A 19,072-nucleotide genomic window follows, 5' to 3' on the forward strand; every position below is an offset into this window, starting at 1 on the left:
AGTTCCGAGTTCAAGATTCGGGGAGGTCTTACGTGCCTGTATTCGAGCATCCCTATCCGCAGGCGTGCGAGCGTGTACTTATCAAAACCTCAAGTTGGTATTCCTTAGTTTTATATATTGGGGTATTACAAAACTTTTAAAGTGTAAATCCTAAACAGATACGAGGTATAACCTTGATATCGAAAACTTGATAGTTTTCTTTCTGGTTACCAAAATCTAGTTTGTTTTCTCTCTTGACCCATGTAGACAATGTGATTTTTTATGCTATTTATTTATTTATAAAAAAAAAACATTCTTTGTTCTGCCATTTCTAGAATATAATTATAATATACTTATTATATATATTTATTATAATTTAAAACACATATAAATTTATATCTATTATGTAGTTATATTTAATGACATATATTATTTCCTTAGTTTTATTTACAAATCACTACCATTAGTTAGGGTCCTCTTGCAAATGGCGATAGGGAATCCATCCGTGCAAACTGTATCGTACGAAAGTAAATATATATTAAAACGAGTTAAATCTTATTGTAAATTCTTGTCACCTGTAGGCGAAATGTGTACGTTATAATAACATATAAAATTAACATGAAATTGTTGCGGTAACGTTTGTATTGTAATACATTATATCAGCTATAAGTCAACCGGTACAAACGACACACCAATCATAGCATTATTACGTTGTTGGTTCACATTTACATAAAGTGAGTACAGATAATTATTAATCTTGTAACACGCTACCTACCTCTACTATAAGGCCTAACCCCAGGCGATTTGTTCAAAATTAACAAAGAAAAATTATAATTTTGGAAAAATATATTTGTATAACACACTTTTGAAATTTGAATGCTGTACTCATTTTATATAATGGTTAAAAAATTTATACAAATTCCAGTGTAAGAGTTAACTAATCAATTGTTTAAATCTAAGTTCTGGTTGTAAAAAGATGACCTCACAATAGACATTCTACCATACATTTCGTTAATAAAGCACTCATTGTTCGAATATAATGGTTTTAATTTAATTGTAAGTGTCAATGAGTATTTAAGTTATTATTAAAAGCGTAACTTTTTACCCAGTTATACTGTTTAAATTGCTCGAGAAAAAAATAGCACTACAATAAAAAATCAACTGTGCTTGTATGTAAGACAGCATAGTGTAAACAGGTATACAACCTGAAAGTGTTTCAGTACACTACTGAACTCCTATGATGGACTCAATAGAAAACGAAAGCTTTTGCCGCTGTGGCTGATGTTGTGGTACTGGAGCGTACGTGGTGAGCAAGGCTGCGAGTAGGTTCCTGCAGAGGAGCGCGGCGGGGGGCGCGGGCGGCGGCGGCGGCGCGGCTCCGCGCTCTAACTCCACGTCGGCGAACGCACGACGCCTGCGGACACGCTCGTTCCAGACAGGATCATTTGTAAATAGCCTGTCGTTACCTGTTCACAAGTTAATTGCATTTGTTTGAATACTGACCTGCTGAGTGCTGAGGAGCTTAGACCAAGAGCTTTTATAATTTATTCGGAAGTGCGGACTGCAACTTAGCTACAACAACATTTACGTATGCCAGGGAATCTTTGCTGAAGTACCTGCATTTATTAAGAGGCTACGTTTGTCAATCAAACGTTTATGAAAATATACAATAATGCCTAGTTAACCAGTATACTACTAGTATGAGCTAATAATTTAACGACACCCGTTACTTTTAGTAAGTATAACTAAACCACGTAATGCCACATATCTATTAAAGAAACATGTATTACAAAAATGTCAGATGTGTACAGATCCTTTTGGCACCCGCGGCGATATCATTCAACAGAACGGAAAGACATGTTTACAGTCAACAGTATTGCTGTAACACGATATCCCGACAAAGAGCCGCCTCCGCCTTCTCATGTAAAACAATCTTCACACATTTTTAGAGCCCATAAAAATAGTTAAAAGAAATTTCAGTTTTTTGTTTTAATAGACAGTGAAATGTTGCCGAGTGTTAGATGACAGCTTTTGTTCTGTAATGAAGCGGGGACATTTTCAAGAGTCGTTTAGATTTTTTATGACACTTGTGCTCTATTTTTAAATTTGTTAAAGATGTTTTGTGCAACATGGGGAGATGTGATAACTTGTAACGATTTAGTTGAAGTCGGCAAACATTCTCATTTGGGCAGAATATAAGTAAGAACTTTTAAACGATCGCCAATTTCATATTTGAAACTTGCAATGTTGTATTATATTCATAATCTATACTAATATATAAAGCTGAAGAGTTTGTTTGTTTGAACGCGCTAATCTCAGGAACTACTGGTTCAAATTGAAAAAATCTTTTTGTGTTCAATAGACCATTCAACGAGGAAGGATTTAGGCTATATAACATCACGCTGCAACTAATAGGAGCGAAGATACAATGGAAAATGTGTCAAAAACGGGAAAAAAATCCTAACTTTTATCTTCTAACCACGCGGACGAAGTCGCGGGCAACAGCTAGTTAATTATAAAAGTAGATAACCGATAAATTGTAGGTTCACAAGTACAATTCGTACGAATTCACACCTTGTTAAAGGAAACCGTTAGTACGAATATTTCAACATATTATTATAATATTAGTAAGTATTTAATGTCAGTCTAATGATCTTTACAAAAGTGTTCAGAATTAATCTCTTCTCGTTCCAAAACAAATATTTATCCAGCTAATTCGCATTTAGCATTTCACGTATGGGAAACGAAACACTCGACAGTTTCGGCTCGGTTACTATAATAACAGGGAGCGAAGTGCAGACGACACCCGGCTATCTGTCACAGTATGGATTTCATTTTAAAATAACCATTTACACATGATGGATTCCAGTACAATGAATCGGGCATAAGCGGATTCAAATTTGGTAGAACTGCATGCGAGAACCGGGAATGAACCCACACCCTGTCGTGTACTTAGTCGGAGTTAACGTTAAGAGCATAATTTTAACGTAGGTATTAGTTTTTTAGGTACACAATACAAGTGACATGACGTTTGTCTAGGAGGTTATCATAGTAAATATTTAGATGATTACAAGAACAATAAATAAGATCAGTTAATTTGCCTGTCAGTTGAATCTAGTAAATTGAGTTCGTTCGTTTCTTTTTCAGTTATTTTTGAAGCATGATTCAGTCAATTTCTAAGGCTACAACAAAAAGAGGACGCTTTAGTTAAAAATTTTAGGTACGTTACATGGTCAACCAGCCGTCTTACTAAAAAATGCTTGTGTACAACCGTTGCTAGTTTTTTGGGATTAAAATCAAAGAATGCTGGTAAGTATATTCGGTATACATACGCCGTATACCGCACTGCCCAAAAAATCCTCTAGTTTGGAAGGGTAAGTATATACCTATTTATTGGCCTGCTTTCCACAACTGATTGGCGACGTAACGAAATATTAATGTATTGCTTCAACTCTGTATCCTACGAAATAGTAGGTAGGTACGTTATAAAATAGCTTGTTTAATATTTAGTACATACCATAAACAGGTGTTTGTACTGGAAAAGTTCTAGTCATCTGCATGCAGCGCAAGCGGGCGCGGTAGGCGCGCTTGCGGGCCGCCAGCGCCGCCGCCTCGCCGTCTCGGCATTCAGTGGTCCCTGCACCTTGCTGCCTGCGTAATGCAACCTGTACACAAATTACATTGATCTTTATGACTGATGACTGCTGTGCCACTTTCGGTTTAGTTCTTGGCACATAGTTAGCACGTTATATATCTACCGTATGTACACGCTGTTTGAAATAAAGCGTCGTAATTTCATTTGTATGTAGGTAGGTAGGTGCCTAAATACAGCCACTAAAAGACGATTTTTAAGCCTTCCTTTTTGTTACGCGCAGTTCATAAATATGAAATCACGTGAACAAGGTCTGATTAGAGAAACCTAAGCGTTTAATAAACTCTTTCAACAGCATTTAGGCTACACCGGCAAAATTTAAATAGCCTTGTATCAGAAAATACATAAAAGCACCAACACACCCGCAAAACAGGTGGTGCTCAAAATAACATGAGTCTTCGCAGAATTAAAACACTAAGACTGTTTTTAAAAGTCTTCGAGTAATATTTATGGAATTTTAAGTTTTCCACGAAAACGCTACATGAAAATTTATCTTTAAGATCCTCTTGATTACAATTCGAAGAAAACTAGTGCACACAAGGACTGCTGATTTGAACTAGTTCAAAACTTAATAAAAGTGAGTTCACTGTAGGTACCTGTGCAGCCATGACACGCTGTCTCTCGAGGACCAGCAGACACCCGGGGCAGCGACAGTCTCGCCACCGACATAGCCGCTTGTGTCCCTTCAGACACGAGATGACGCCGTGGTTCCTGCACCGGGCACACTTCGGGGTCCTAAGCGCCTTCCGAGTTCCCGCGCCTTCACCCTCCGCCTGCATTTTTCCTGAATACTTCCAAGTCCACCCACTTAACACAACTTTTTTTTCATGATAAATGAACCGGTCGCACCGATTACAGATTTATTAATGAGGCGCGACAGCGAGTCATGTTGACGCTGAAATATCGTTTCTGAGATTGACGGCTGTAAAGTGGGCTTCAAGTTTTAAAAGTTCAGCGCCAGGAAAGCTCCGCCCTAGCTGCTTTACTATTGGCGGAGAGGGCAATGTGGGCGGGCGGAGCGGGATACCAGATGATTTTGTCTTCAAAAAAACTTTTTTTTCGTAACAAAATGATACATTAATCGTTTGGATCATATTTAAGTATTTGTGTCTATTCTTAACGTTTTCAAAGACACATTATTATGACGACAACTGTAAAAAAGCTATTAACTTTTTAGTTTTCTTGATTTATTATTAGTGTCTTTATTAAGTAATTTGTTAAGATATTTAGGTAATTTGTTAACGGGTTTGTAGACTGATGCATTCCCTAGTTTTTTACTCTGATTCCATTTTCTTTTATTCGTAGGTAGGTACGTTTCCAATCAATACTATTTACATAGGACCTTAACTAAAAATGCAGGCTCATTTTTAGTTAAGTTGACTAAAGTGACTAGTTCCTAATAGTTGAATAAATCCAAAAGAGATCATGAAAAAGACAGTAAATTAAATAAGGCCAACTAGCTTATTATATGTCTCTTCTTTGTATCTATGCGCTTGATAAGACATCACTTGAGCTGTTATGTGTATGTTTATGTTTTCGATCCCAAAAGTTTATTCTAGCTGACTCATGAACTTATTTAAAGCTAAATATATTTTTATATTAATCTGCTGATGCGCCTGACAATAAGGAAGGTAATAAAACACTTAATAAAACGTGTCTAAAGTGTCTTAATTAAAAGGGAACCTTTCTTTTTCCTTTAAGGTTGCTACCAACAATAACAAAATAACAACACTAAAATAGATATTCCTCGAAACACTCGTAACAATTTATTAGACAGTTATAAGTATCTCAGGTTTGTGAAAATAATCTTCAATCTCGAAGGGCGATTGCCAATTAGATCTCATATTTCAAATGTCCACGTTTCTTCCTTTGCCTACGCTGGACAATATCGATACCGCGGTGTTATTGTTATTTTTGTATTAAATAAAACCAATAGCTTTGTAAGTTTATCTATAATAAGCGATCACTTGAGAAGATAAATTTGAAAACCATTCAATTTAAATAATTTATTAAAGTTAGTTTTGGATAATGATAGTTTGAGGCCTACAATTCGTAACCGGGAAATTACTACAAATAAGTCAATTTTTTTAGTAATTTTAAATATTAAATGATTTTTACGAAACTTAATCGAAAACTCTCAAATGGGAAAAATTCCCCGATTTTGAAACATTCTTCATTGGTCCTCCGAATTTTGCTCCCAGATTAGCGCGTTCAAGCAAATAAAGAAACTCTCTACCTTCATAAATTAAATATAAATAGTTTAGATTAATATCAATTTATCAATAAATAATTTAACTACGTAGGTCGATAGGTAGCTAAGCAATACTCAACCCTAATGAAGTATTAAGTTATAATAGAATAAACAAAGCCACTCTGTTTGCTATAATTGTGTTAGTTGGATATAAAGCGGTCTTTACTTGTGTACTGTGTTAACAAACGCAGTCTGTGTCGGATTGCTACCGGCTGCCACGCGTGCCTTCAATTCATTTTGCGGCTCACTGGCTTTGATTGAACAATATACAGTGTTAACAAACCGATGCGTCTTTTTGTTGTAATTAACTTTGCCCGTCTTAAGGCGTAGGCATGATATGATATTTGCAGAAGGTTAAATTGTAATAAGTCGGTAGATAGGTACTTGTATAGTCATATCAATACCGTACAGTCGGCAACATAAGTCCGTTAACCTTATCAGATTGACAAGATAAAGTAACATAAAATTGGAATCCACAAAATATAATGTAATACATATGTCAATGTACGAATATGTGAAAAGGAAGGAACGATTTTATCAAGATTTTACAATTAGAATTTAGTGAAAATCCCAAGGCTCATCAAGTGAACGGTGGTAAAAGTCCAAATAATGATGACCATAGAATGGTTCGATCTTTTACCACCAAGAGTTGATCAATCTTAGGATTTACCTTACTTCGGAGCTTTACAATAACACATAAAATTAATAGCTAGGTATGCAAGTTCTATGGGTACTTGTTAATAAAAGTCTTTTTAAAAATATAGAATATTTTCATTTTATTTCATCATGAAATAATAAAATAACATTTTATTATAAGACTTTACATTATTAAAAAGTAGATAACGTTGATTTTACGAATACACGTAAGCACCTAAATGGTACCTTATTATTAGATAGCCCATTATAATTATGCAAGAATTATCAATTAACCCTTAATTAAGTCATATCATAGGTAGGTACATGACATACCTAATAATAAACATTTGACCAGGTAATTAAGGACGGTATTTGTGGAAATAATCCAGTACATTACTTATATCTCATCTAAATTACAAGTACTGTTCGAAGATGGAAATCAAAAATATATAGAAAATTATATACCTACGTCGTACAATATTCAAAAGAAACGGTAAAAATACTATTAATTTGTAAAATAGCACATCGCAATTAAGAACTTGTCTTTGAAAAGCATAAAAAAGACATAACTTAAAATAAAGGTAAATATATATTCTTAGAAACCAGAAGTGAGGACAGGTTTTTAAAAAGCAAGCACGGTTACGTCACAAACAATTAAACCCAATCATTACAAAGATAACTTAAAGTTAATACATCAAACTCTAATTACTGCAAAGGAATAGGTATGAATGGCAATTATCGAAATAACAATATGGCTGCTATGCTGAATAAATACAACGAAGGTCACGGAGATGTTCCAGCGAAGCCAGCTGACACCGGAGAGAGCGTTGCTAAGAGCGCTCCGTCTTTTATAGCGGACTGCTTGTCAAATCCCAGGTTCGAAAGAGGTTTCACTAAGGATCTTGAAGGAGGTTTCACTTTGAAAAGGAGGTTTCGTTAACACGGCCGTTCCTGACAGCGAGGCGTCCTCGACCGCATCTTGCTTGGAGTCTTCACTATCTCAAGCATCACCAGACTGCTATCGCTCTCAGACTAGAAATAATCATCTGCAAAATGACAACAACACATACTAAACATTTGTTTTCTTGCGACACTTGTGTCGAAGCTGGAAAACAGAAACCATTTGAAGTGATTTTGTTAAGTACGCGATAGTGAGCGTGCACTCCCACCATCAAGTACCCAACAAGCGAACATAAAGATTTCAGGAACGTTATTGAAATGGTGAACTTAAAAGCTATGACTTAAAAATATTGCACAGCAAAATCAATGATTCTTAAAAGTAAATAAACTTAAAAGCTAAGACTTAAAAATATTGCACAGCAAAATCAGTGATTCTTAAAATTAAAATGTAAATGAAGCTTAGTAACATTCCAAGCAATGAAATTCCTAACTTCCATTGTGTAGAATGCTAGCCAAGATAAACAGATGGTATTGAAGCTGATATACTTAACCAGATCGGAAGCCATGAACTGTAGGTCCAGGCCAAACAGAAGCCATAAGCCAGGGGTTCAGACCAAACAGAAGCCATGAACCAAAAGGTCCAGGCCAAACAGAAGCCATAAGCCAGAGGCTTAGACCAAACAGAAGCCATGAACCATAAGGTCCAGGCCAAACAGAAGCCATAAGCCAGATGCTCAGACCAAACAGAAGCCATGAACTAGAAGCTCAGGCCAAACAGAAGCCATAAACCAGAGGTCCAGGCCATACAGAAGCCATAAGCCAAAGGCTCAGACCAAACAGAAGCTGTGAACCAGAGGTCCAAGCCAAACAGAAGTCTTAATGTTGCTCCGCATTCTCGGAGACAGCACACCATGCGTCCAGCGTGACTCGCCGCGCCAGAGCACCATACGCCCGGCAGCCGTAGCCGAACCAGCCAGCAGTTCCAGCTCGCAGCGGTGATGTAGCTGTACACGTAGGAACTTACAGGGCTCCCGCATGCCAGAGTACAGCTTTGCTGCGCTCCACGAAGCCTTCTACAGAGTCGCCAGCAGCGTACGCTCGTGGTTGTTCTGGTTGGTGTAGACGTATTAACGCCGCTGATTGTCTGTAAACAATTCTGAGGCACGCTGTCTCCTGGAGACATAAATGCTTCTCGATTAGGGTTACGGTTGTCAAGTGTTAGGTCACACACTATAGAGCATGATACTTGTGTAGAAGCCTACCAGCGCCTCAATTTTTCTTGAGCTCGGCCGCTCCTGACCATTATCAACAAAACGTCCAAAGTAATGTATTTCAGTATCTACGAAAGAAATATTTTTAAATTAACCGAAGAAAAACCAGCATTCGTGACAGTACTCAAAACTTGACAACAAATCAAGTCCTTCATGACACATAGGTACTAACAAAAATTCAACTAAGTCTGTTATTTTAAGTTTCGCATTCGTCGCAGCAGCCCTTATTCGAGTATCAGTAATTAATACCTCTGACTATTATTGCAACTTTCAGATCGTCAGACAAACCTTTTTGGTATAAAACGCAAAAGAGACTTTCGGCATATGTCATGAACTTATTTAAATGTTACACATAACCTCAACGAGCTAATATTCAACCTAAGGCCCGATCACGCGTGGAATCACGGCAGCTCTATGAGTTATCACAACGTCTATGACCACTTCATGGACTACGGAACACATAACGATGTTTAGAATCAAGGTACGAGGCGAGGTACGCACGAGAACGCTCATGGTGTTTATGCGATGATAAAACGATCTACTTCTCAACGTGCGAGAACAATTACGACACGATCGACGCGAATCGTTTTAGTTTTTAACACTTTTTCAAACGTTCGGGCATGTCTCGGGAAAAGCAGAATAAAAATAAAAAGCTCACCGATACTCGTGGCACAGTCAAAAATAAAATTTGCAGTAATTAGATGAAATTCAACAAATCCTTTACTTTAACTGAAAACAGATGGCACAAACAGCACAAAGCACGTGGTCTATCCCACTTCTGATCTTAGAAACCAGAAGTGAGGACAGGTTTTTAAAAAGCAAGCACGGTTACGTCACAAACAATTAAACCCAATCATTACAAAGATAACTTAAAGTTAATACATCAAACTCTAATTACTGCAAAGGAATAGGTATGAATGGCAATTATCGAAATAACAATATGGCTGCTATGCTGAATAAATACAACGAAGGTCACGGAGATGTTCCAGCGAAGCCAGCTGACACCGGAGAGAGCGTTGCTAAGAGCGCTCCGTCTTTTATAGCGGACTGCTTGTCAAATCCCAGGTTCGAAAGAGGTTTCACTAAGGATCTTGAAGGAGGTTTCACTTTGAAAAGGAGGTTTCGTTAACAATATGTATATACACCTTTCCTATGTAATATCATGACGTTTGTACCAAGAATGGAGTTTCTAAAACAAGCTCCATCCGTGTAAAGCAGGCCTCAAGCCAATCTTCACTGACTATTAAAACACTATCTTTCAACTCATATTTCATTTTCAGATCTTCAATTATTTCTTTATCCGTCGTATTAGGTACTACGATATGAGTACAGAAAACGAATGGGAGGTCGTATACAGCAGCTCCATACATCTTTGCTAATATCGCACTTAAGCTGTTCTGGTCTATCATATGTATGGAGCACGGCCGTAAGAATGAATGCGGGTTGTTTTTACCAAAGAGCTCCTTGTCTAAGGCAAGCATTTCTTTTCTCGTGAGTCGAACTTGTATCTGAAAATAAGTTATGTATGGTAGTAAAAGAGCAGAAAAAAAGACTTTTGTTCAATAAGGTAGGTACGGGAGGTAGCGCCATCTGTTAAAGTACTACTACTACAGTCGTGTGAACGTAACAGCACGCTACAGTGCGTAGAGCGACGTCTCTTTCCCACAACTGCAATAATATTACTTTGAGAGGTGATGACTTTGATGATAGTACCACTGGTAGAAAAATATGGAATGACAAGGCAAAGTGAAAAGGAACAAGATATTTTGTGTGCTTTTACTTTTTTCCTCATATGCGCTTCATAACATATCTAAAATTACATAGTTAGTTCATAATACTCACATCTTTTTCCATTTTCTCGAAACACCTTCTCAATGTATTTTCATCTATCATTTCTTTATACTTATCACCGAAAGCATCGTAGTCCTTGGCTAACTCCAGTCTGGTTTTAGGCTTGAGAGCCAACATATCCATTGGAGAGTGTGAAACTAAGGTGTCACTGGCCGGTAGAGATCGGAGCCAAGCTGTACTGATGACGTCAGTGGTTCCGGACTCAACTATAGCCCGCACGTGCTTCGTCATTCGACCAGCGATGCAACACCACGTGTCTGGACCTTTTGAGAATAGAGAACTCGCTTACCTAATTCGCGCATTGTGTAATGCCATTACTTAAGAGGTCAGTACAGTTAAACCTATACATAATCTGGTCATATCATCATCATGAGTGATGATGGACAAAAGGGTGATTGCTTCATCAGCTTTTGTTATGTACATTCAGAAAATATTTCGTTAACTATGTTACACGTTATCAATAAGAAAATTAAAATTTTGGATCCTCGAACACGTTAATAAATTAATACTTATATGAAAAGAGGCCTGCAGTCGAACATTTATAGGCTGAATAATTAAAGCACAGCAGAAATTCTTCAAAAAATTAAAGTCACAGACAATATAAACTATCTAATGCTAGGACGTTCATACGTAGGCTACCTAAGATTGATCATATAAATTCAGTTCATTACCTCTATTAGCCACCACCTTCCCTCCATGCGACTCCACTATCCTGCCTAACTCCGGCCTCTTGCAGTCCTCATCTTCAGACAGTATACATATTTTTCTTCCCATTAAAGCCTTGGAGGTAACTTCGACGTCTCCATGCGATGTAACCAGGAACTGTTCCGGAACTTGTGGAGCCTGCGCCTTACGCTTAGCTCGTGGCTTTACTTCCCCAATTAGATCTCCGTTTATTTGATTCGTACTTAACTTTACGACAGCCCCTTTGTTCTGTAAAAACAAGATTTTTTTAACTGTTGCTAAAAAAGAAGTAGACATGAAAAGGTAGTAAATGGTCAATTAACATTACTCATTAACTCTAAATTTATAATATAGGTAAAGTATTTTTTTATAATTTTTGACGTGACGCTCATTTTGTTTACTTATTTAAAATGTATCGAAATTATTGCTAACTAGACCACGCATACGAAAACGTATGTGTTTTCATACCACGCGAATAAAAATTTTGAGGTTTCTATTAACCTGACGATATACTTACGGCACTAAGTTCATTGAACTCATTTAATTTCATAATGTCTTGAATAGGTTTGTCCTCTCGCACTTGCTCGACGCGCGGGAACCGAAGTGTGTAGTCAGTGCCGAAGCCTACACTACGAATTAACTCTGATGCACGAACCTTTACGAAAACAAATTTCACTTTTAAGGATAATACTTATTTCAAGAAGGGATCCGAGGTAGTAATAATAATAATTTACTTCAATACCATACAACTTTGACTGTTAATTTTCCAATCATAGACGGGGATCTCTTCTCATGTAGAGAAGAATAAAGATTTGGGGGAAACCCAAAATTTACTTTGAAATAAATATACCTATATTAAGTTTTGTGACGGATGAAAGGCAATCACACTGCTAATTTTGGCAATCTTTAATAGCTTACTCCATAAATTGGATTAAATTCCAAGAAAGCGAAAGAAAAGTATGTATTTTATAAATAAGAATAATTATGTTACCGTTAAAACGATGGAATCTTCAGGCAAAACCCAGAAATCTGGCTTCTCTTTATTAAAGACGAGGTGCGGAGGTGCGGGTTTCTGTTTGTAAGGGGTCCAGCTTCGTTCTAGAGCAGTACATATGCGCTCGCGTTCGTCGAATGAAAGGCCAATTGATACGCGACCGACGGACACCCATCGTTCTGGCATTTGACCTGGACGTAGAATTTGGTGACGATATTTTGAAAGAAAAAAGCGACTCCCGCACCAATGAATTTAATGCTTGTGTCGCGGGGAGTTTCACAAACATTTAAGTCAGATGCACAAAGAGACCCAAGATCAAAATCAAACCTTTTAATTAAAAACTGGCAGAAACTTACCAGGTTCCCCGCCATCAGCGCATGCAACCAGGAAACTCTTGGCGCGCCCTTGTCTCTTGTTCTCAGCTTCATCTGCCCCGATGATGACGAGGTCCAAATCCGTCATCGTGCCTTCAGTGTACTAAAATGGAACAAAAGTACAGTATTTTAGCTTACAAACAAAGTAACGGGTAAAGGGTGACTCGACTCTTTCAAAAATAGTTCGTCCAGGTAAGAAAATAGAGTCACTTTGGCAGTGGCATAGAATCATAGAAGTGCGATTGTTACACTCACGTCAAGAGTTCCTTATAAATATTGTCTGAGCAAGAGTATTGTGTTTACGACTTTATTTTCGAAGCAGTAACGTAGTAACTCCTCTACCTTCGCCTTGAATCTTACCTCTGGTTTGACTTTGTACCACCCCATGTTGCGACGATTAGGAAAGTAGTAAGATTCTATATCCTTGACCACGATACCTTCGTCTTGATTCTCTATAGCCTTGTTTAAGGCATCCAGTATGTCGGTTAATAACTGCCTGCAAAGAAAAACCGTGAAAGAGGAACATATTTAACTCTTGTCTACCGATATGTTCTTAAAATAATAATTATTGAGGCATCCTGAGTCATCCATCGGTAATTCCCGGATCCTGGTTTGTCCATCTTTTCCTACATACAATTTCCAGCAAAATAATTCACTTACCCATGTCTGACTATTTGCCTCTTGCTATGTTGTATCACACCAGTCACATTTACAAATAGGTCATCCAATATACGAAGCCTCTCGTTAAGAGGAAGCCCACCTTTCTCCGGTGATCCTACCAGAGATTTGCCGTTGTAATATAGAATATCAAATGCGCAGAAACAAGGGCGAAATTTTGAATTGTCTGTTATCTTTTTTACATCAAAAGACATTCCTGGAAAAATGTAACGCAATAAGTATTTAACGTTAATATATTAAGTTATAGTTGTAAAGAAACGAAAAAGCAGAGGTAATCCAAGAACGAGATGATAGGCTTAGATCTGCAAATCTTACGCGGAAATCAGCTAAAAAATTGGAAAAATGTGGAAGAAATTGTGTAGAGTCCTCATAGTTCTTTCCAGTATACAAGTTATATTGAATATCTATTCGTTTCTGTGTTGTTTGACTCTAATTGCAGCAGAACTTCATGACGGAAACTTTAATAGGGCTGTATAGTAGGTAGGTACCACTTGCTATGCGTATATGTGCCTATAGTAACTACAGCAAAACTGTCTAGTACACAATCTTTACCTTTGGACCCGAAACACTGATTTTTCTTATGCCAGCCCATCATCTCACCGTCTAAAATAAAGCTACTGACATTTGACTTAAAGCAATCCTTCAGGAAAGGAGTGAGTAGGCCCGAGTCATAAGTGCTTCCATAAGTACTAGTAAAGCAAAACCCTCTTCTAGAGAAATATTCGAATCTTCCATTCTCCATGTGAATCTGGTTTTAAAACATATAAAAATATTTTAACAAACCACTTCAATTACTTTAATCAAGTTGAAAATGTCTCAACCACAATTGGTGCAAACAAAATAGCAACAAACATAGCAAAAATAATCCAAGAATTCAGAACATTTGCAAGCAAGTCCGAGTCAAAGTCCAGCTTGGTTTGATAAGACTCAGAACTATTGAACAGCAAACTTGAAAAAACTGTTACACCAAATTACGATACCTTTTCCGGTTATTATGGCAGCTAATAAAAAACATAAACTTAGTAATCAATTCAAACTATGGTTGAAATATTTTATGGCTTAAAATTATTAAAGCAACTTATTTGAATAAATACATAGACCTAACAGTAATTTAGGAAGGCGTACCTGAAACCTTTCACCGTCAAACTTATCTTCAATCTGGTATGTTTTGTTCGCAGAGAGTTGTTTAGCAACATCTCTTACATTAAGCCGTTCGGAAAGCATTGGGTTCACGGCTAAATACATCTGTATACCGAGACTTTTTGAACGAGCTTCATCGTCATCAATTTCTTCACATAACTGGAAAATATTCATCATAAATACCTACGGTTAACTACTTGTAGTGCTTGTGAAGCAGTCAAAGGCTAATTCCAAAAAAAACTCAAAAATCTCTGAAATGCTAAACCATCGAAAGAAAAATATGCTGTAGGCTGATGTTTATAAAATCCTCCAACTTGAAGTTTGATTATTTGCTGATTCAACGATTAAATTCATTTTTTTTTTTACCTTTGATAACAGAGAAAATTTTTCATAATGTTCCGGAGCGTCGGGATGAAACAAGGCCAGTATGCGATTGCGCCCCATACCAATTTTCAAGTCTTTGAGGATTAGCCTCAGAAACCATTTCAATTGAATACTATTCGTTTCCTTTATAACGTGACTAAAAATATCATCATAGACAGCTAAAAACAAAAAAATATTTCAACAACTAACTCTTAATACCTAAAGTAGGCCGTTGAACTAAATCTGATTTACAAACAGCACAATTCGGTGTTTTGCAGTATAGAACTAGTATAAAAAAAAACTTTTTTTCTGTTTATTAAGAACACCTGTCTACACTGAAATGGGGGTCAAACTAACTCTGAATCAAGAACTAGTTCGACAATTTTATGTTTTTGTATAGCTTAAAACTACATGTCAATAATATTCGATACTCACACGCTTTCTTTCCCACCTCGGCATTGGCGATTTTGTCTAAGATACTATTGATATCTCCAACCGTGAAGTTGCTTGCTACTGAAGTCAGTCTGCTTTTCAAAACCAAACTAGCGACACCAGCAAAGTCATTATCTTGCGACGTACTAACTGATCTATGATTCAGTAATTTCTGGGCATCTCTTGAATTTTTACATAGCGACAATACTTTAACGAGTAAAACACCTAATTTACTTTCCGCTAAATTATACGCATTTCTTTCTCTGTCGTCTTCTGGCAATAGCAGTCGAAGAATCGGATAAAAGGATGCATTCTGAAATATTTATGAATTAGACATGAAAGGGTGAAAATATGAAGTCTGAACAATAATAGAAAACTTAAAATAGCTCTTAATTCAAGGAGATAAGGTTAATTTTCGTTTATTCAAACTTTATTTCTAAGGGCTATGGTTGAATATTGTTTATTATTGTTGTAACTACTTGTCTACTTATTTATAAATCAGTCAGCAATAGTTAATTACTCTGAATATGCCTTACGCATGTGTCAATGTTACTTAAACTTTAATAATAATATTAATTATCCAGAATTAAGTGTCATAGGTTTACATTAAAATAAAATAAATTATTTTTACTATGAATTTAAGTATAAGTAAGAAGAGTTTAATCACCTTTATGCCTGCTATTTTTGAGGTATTTGTTTTAAACTCATTAAAAAAATTGCTTAAAATTTTATCTTGTTCTTGTTTTGGCCTTTTCTTCTTGTGCAATTGTTCAAAAAGATTACATAGCTTTTCAAACTTAATCTCATTGGCTGGTACTTCATTGGCCATTATAACTAGCTATTCCCTAAAACAAAGAAAATAATTTAATTCTAGTGCAAATGTCTGGAAAGCAACTGGCTGGAAAGTATTACTTATCAATAATGTAAATAGGAAGAATAATAACATGACTACCATATAATATTTAAACAAGTTTATTTCTTAAATAACGAGATAGTTTGACAAGTATTTCTTAGCCATTATAGGTGAATGATCTTTATACAGCAAATACAAGTTGAATGCAGCCTCCTTTGTAAGATCTAATACTCCATGCTGCTGACATTCTGCAACACTCCCACATGCAAGTGCTCTTTCATAGTACTCAATAGCGAGGTTATTTATATTTAACATATGATATACCCTTCCCATGTTATAATTAGTTTCTTGATCACATTTTCTTAAATTACAATAAGTTTGCATATAAGCCATGCCCTGGAGAATGAGATTATGATGTTTGTCCACAGTTCTTTGTGCCGCCATTACAAAAATCGTTATAGCAATTAACAATGCAGACAAAGGGTCTCTGCACTTTTCTTGATATTCCAAGTAATACTTCAGAGCTACTAAATATCTCCCAGATATGAGAAAATTGTTACCCAAGAAAAGATTTTTAACAACATGATTACTTTCTCTTTGGAACAATCTCAAGAGAAATTTTGAGTGGGTGTTTCTATCAATATAGTTGATGACAAGGTTCAATAAATTCCATGAGCGAGAACTTGGGTGTTTCTGAGCAAATTCTCTTATAAAACGGAATGCATTCTGGTTATCATTGCTTAAAAGACAAGCCTGTAAGCAATAAAATTCAATGTCAACCCTATGAGAAGCCAGGCTTTTAGACATCATTGCTCCAAATGTCAATCTTTGCATTGTGAAATATTGCTTAAAATTACAGGCAATATTTAACATTTCAATAAAGAAATCCCATTCTTCTTGAGGAGTTAATTTGAATGTTTCATCCTCATCAAAATGAATGTCATTTTCGTGATATTGGTTCTCTCCTCGCATTGTCCGAAAATTATGAATCAGATCAATTCCACATCTGTTTTTGCATGCCATGTTTAATTCCTCTTGATGTGTAAACCTGACAAATGTCTTTGAAAGTAAAGCTTCACCAGTTTCTAGATATTTAAGCCATTTTTGGTATTTTTTTAGAGCCATACATTGTTCGTAAAGAAGATTTGCACTAACCACATATTTGAAATCTTGTTCCAAAATGTTTAAAGCTTCATCAATTTGTCCTTGTTTCTCCAGTATGGTAAATAGCTTTCTCCTTGCATCAGGATGCTGTGGGGCATGTTTTAACACTTTATAGTATGAACTGACAGCCTCATCATCTCTTCCTAGCTTATACAAACATTCTGCATGTTTAAGCCACACTGCTCCAAGATCAAAGCTAATATTTTGGACTAGTGGTTCTAAAAGTTGTATGGCCAATTCATGATGACCCATGGAAGAAAGAGCCTCTTCTATATCCATGTACAAATCACCAGCCTTTTCCACATTATTTTCCAAGAAATCTTTTAACAATATTTGTACCAAATTAATAGCACCAAGATATATAAAACACACTAAAAGTTTACTTTTTAAATCTATTGGCAAAGAATTAGGAATTGTGCATTTTAAATAGTTTGTCTGTTCTTCTATTCTACCTTCAGAATTTTTAACAGTTACTATTTCAGCTTCAATTTCAACACCAGCATTTTCAACAAATATTTCAATACATGTCTGGAACTGTTTCTGCCCAATTAATAATTCTAAAAATATATTGAGATCTTCTAAAGTGAACAGAGATGAGCACTTTTTATAAGCTGAAGTCATTACTGCAAGTGCCCTCTCCATTTCATTGTTATTATGGTACTGAGTTACTGCCATTTTAGCATATTTCATTATAGTCTCCCCTTCTTGTGGAGGTAAAGAAGTAACTATCTTGTGATAGCATTTAAGTTTTGTGATCTTTAAGGTCTGTATTGGATATTCTAGAGCCTCTAATTTATCAAGGAGGTCAAGTCGTTTCATGTGATTTTCAAAGGTATGTGGATCATCTGCTATAGCTTGTGTGTAACAAATCATTTCTTGTTTAACATCATTTCTTTCTTTCGATATGGCAGCAAGCCTCAACCATTCATTGGCATCAGGAGGGCTCAGATGAGCCGCAAGCAATGAAAACTGTAGTGATTTCTCACTGTCATGTTCATACAGTTGAGCTAGAGTTTGATAAGGCTCTGGAGCAGTCGGAAACTGCTTTATAATTTCGTGACACATTTTTTCCGCTGTGTCTCTATCTCCTCTGACAAAACGCAAGTTTGCTTCACCCATCAAACCTAACAGGCCAGGCGGCAGTCGAGCAAATTTACGGCGTCTACTACCTTTTTCAGTTAATATGAAAGGTTCGCCATCGTTTTTCTTATTTATTTCATCTATGTCCTCCTCATCTTCGATGTTGTACCATTCGTTCGAGTACTCGGCGAAAGACATTTCGCCACTCAAGAATTTACTGGTTAAATCTTTTTCCACCTCCATAATTGCTTATTTATTTATTACTATTTCTAAAAGTCAATTCTGCGTATTATGTCGTGAGACTGTTATGTTTATGTTTATCTTATAATTTATGTTCGTGTCTCTATGTTTACTTACTTGTAGCAAAACTGATTTTGCAGGATTCTTTTAATTTAACTCTGGATAATAAATGGTTTTGAGTCGCACTGAACTCCAATATTTTTATAATGTTCTATAAAGCTACCGCTTTTTCAGAATTTTGTATATTTTTGAGGTTAATCATGTCTGCTGTCTCAAGTGTCTTCCGAATTAATTCTCGATCATATCATGTCGGCAAGTTATACTCAGTCGTTGACTAGAAATGTAGGAGTGTACGTACTGATTGTATTTATAGCCAAAATTTTATGCTCTCGGAAAGGAAATCCAACTTGCCCAACTTGGCTCTTGAGTACAGTACTGACTTCTGACTTATTGACAATTTTGACATTAATAACAATAACATTGAGCCAAGGAAGATTATTTATTTTAGTGGCAATGACGTACAAATAAAA

The 19,072-nt window shown here is 36.3% G+C and overlaps 2 protein-coding genes across 4 annotated transcripts; both read right to left on the reverse strand.

The window, feature by feature from the left end:
* Positions 1-749: 749 nt before the first annotated feature.
* LOC113502022 (doublesex- and mab-3-related transcription factor 2) lies at positions 750-5,850 on the reverse strand. Its single transcript, XM_026883383.1, has 3 exons — positions 4,228-5,850; positions 3,497-3,644; positions 750-1,445 (listed from the first exon to the last, which is right to left on the reverse strand). The coding sequence occupies exons 1-3, from the start codon at positions 4,408-4,410 to the stop codon at positions 1,204-1,206; spliced, it is 573 nt and encodes a 190-aa protein (XP_026739184.1). The 5' UTR covers positions 4,411-5,850; the 3' UTR covers positions 750-1,203.
* A 1,039-nt stretch (positions 5,851-6,889) lies between these two features.
* Positions 6,890-19,010, reverse strand: LOC113502020 (DNA ligase 4-like). 3 transcript variants are annotated; one of them, XM_026883378.1, is made up of 15 exons: positions 18,660-19,009; positions 15,873-16,050; positions 15,209-15,518; positions 14,777-14,952; positions 14,396-14,569; positions 13,823-14,018; positions 13,253-13,466; positions 12,953-13,088; positions 12,575-12,695; positions 12,216-12,409; positions 11,742-11,879; positions 11,212-11,473; positions 10,532-10,803; positions 9,825-10,197; positions 6,890-7,111 (listed from the first exon to the last, which is right to left on the reverse strand). In XM_026883378.1, exons 2-14 carry the CDS (start codon positions 16,032-16,034, stop codon positions 9,850-9,852), a joined length of 2,703 nt encoding a protein of 900 aa, XP_026739179.1. In that variant the 5' UTR covers positions 16,035-16,050; positions 18,660-19,009; the 3' UTR covers positions 6,890-7,111; positions 9,825-9,849. The 3 variants fall into 3 exon arrangements, with proteins under 3 accessions (XP_026739179.1, XP_026739181.1, XP_026739180.1); XM_026883380.1 differs by lacking the exon at positions 15,873-16,050 and having other exon boundaries at positions 17,133-19,010; XM_026883379.1 differs by lacking the exon at positions 6,890-7,111 and having other exon boundaries at positions 9,749-10,197.
* Positions 19,011-19,072: the final 62 nt, after the last annotated feature.

The sequence above is a fragment of the Trichoplusia ni genome, chromosome 16, assembly GCF_003590095.1.
Source record: "Trichoplusia ni isolate ovarian cell line Hi5 chromosome 16, tn1, whole genome shotgun sequence".
NCBI lineage: Eukaryota > Metazoa > Arthropoda > Insecta > Lepidoptera > Noctuidae > Trichoplusia > Trichoplusia ni.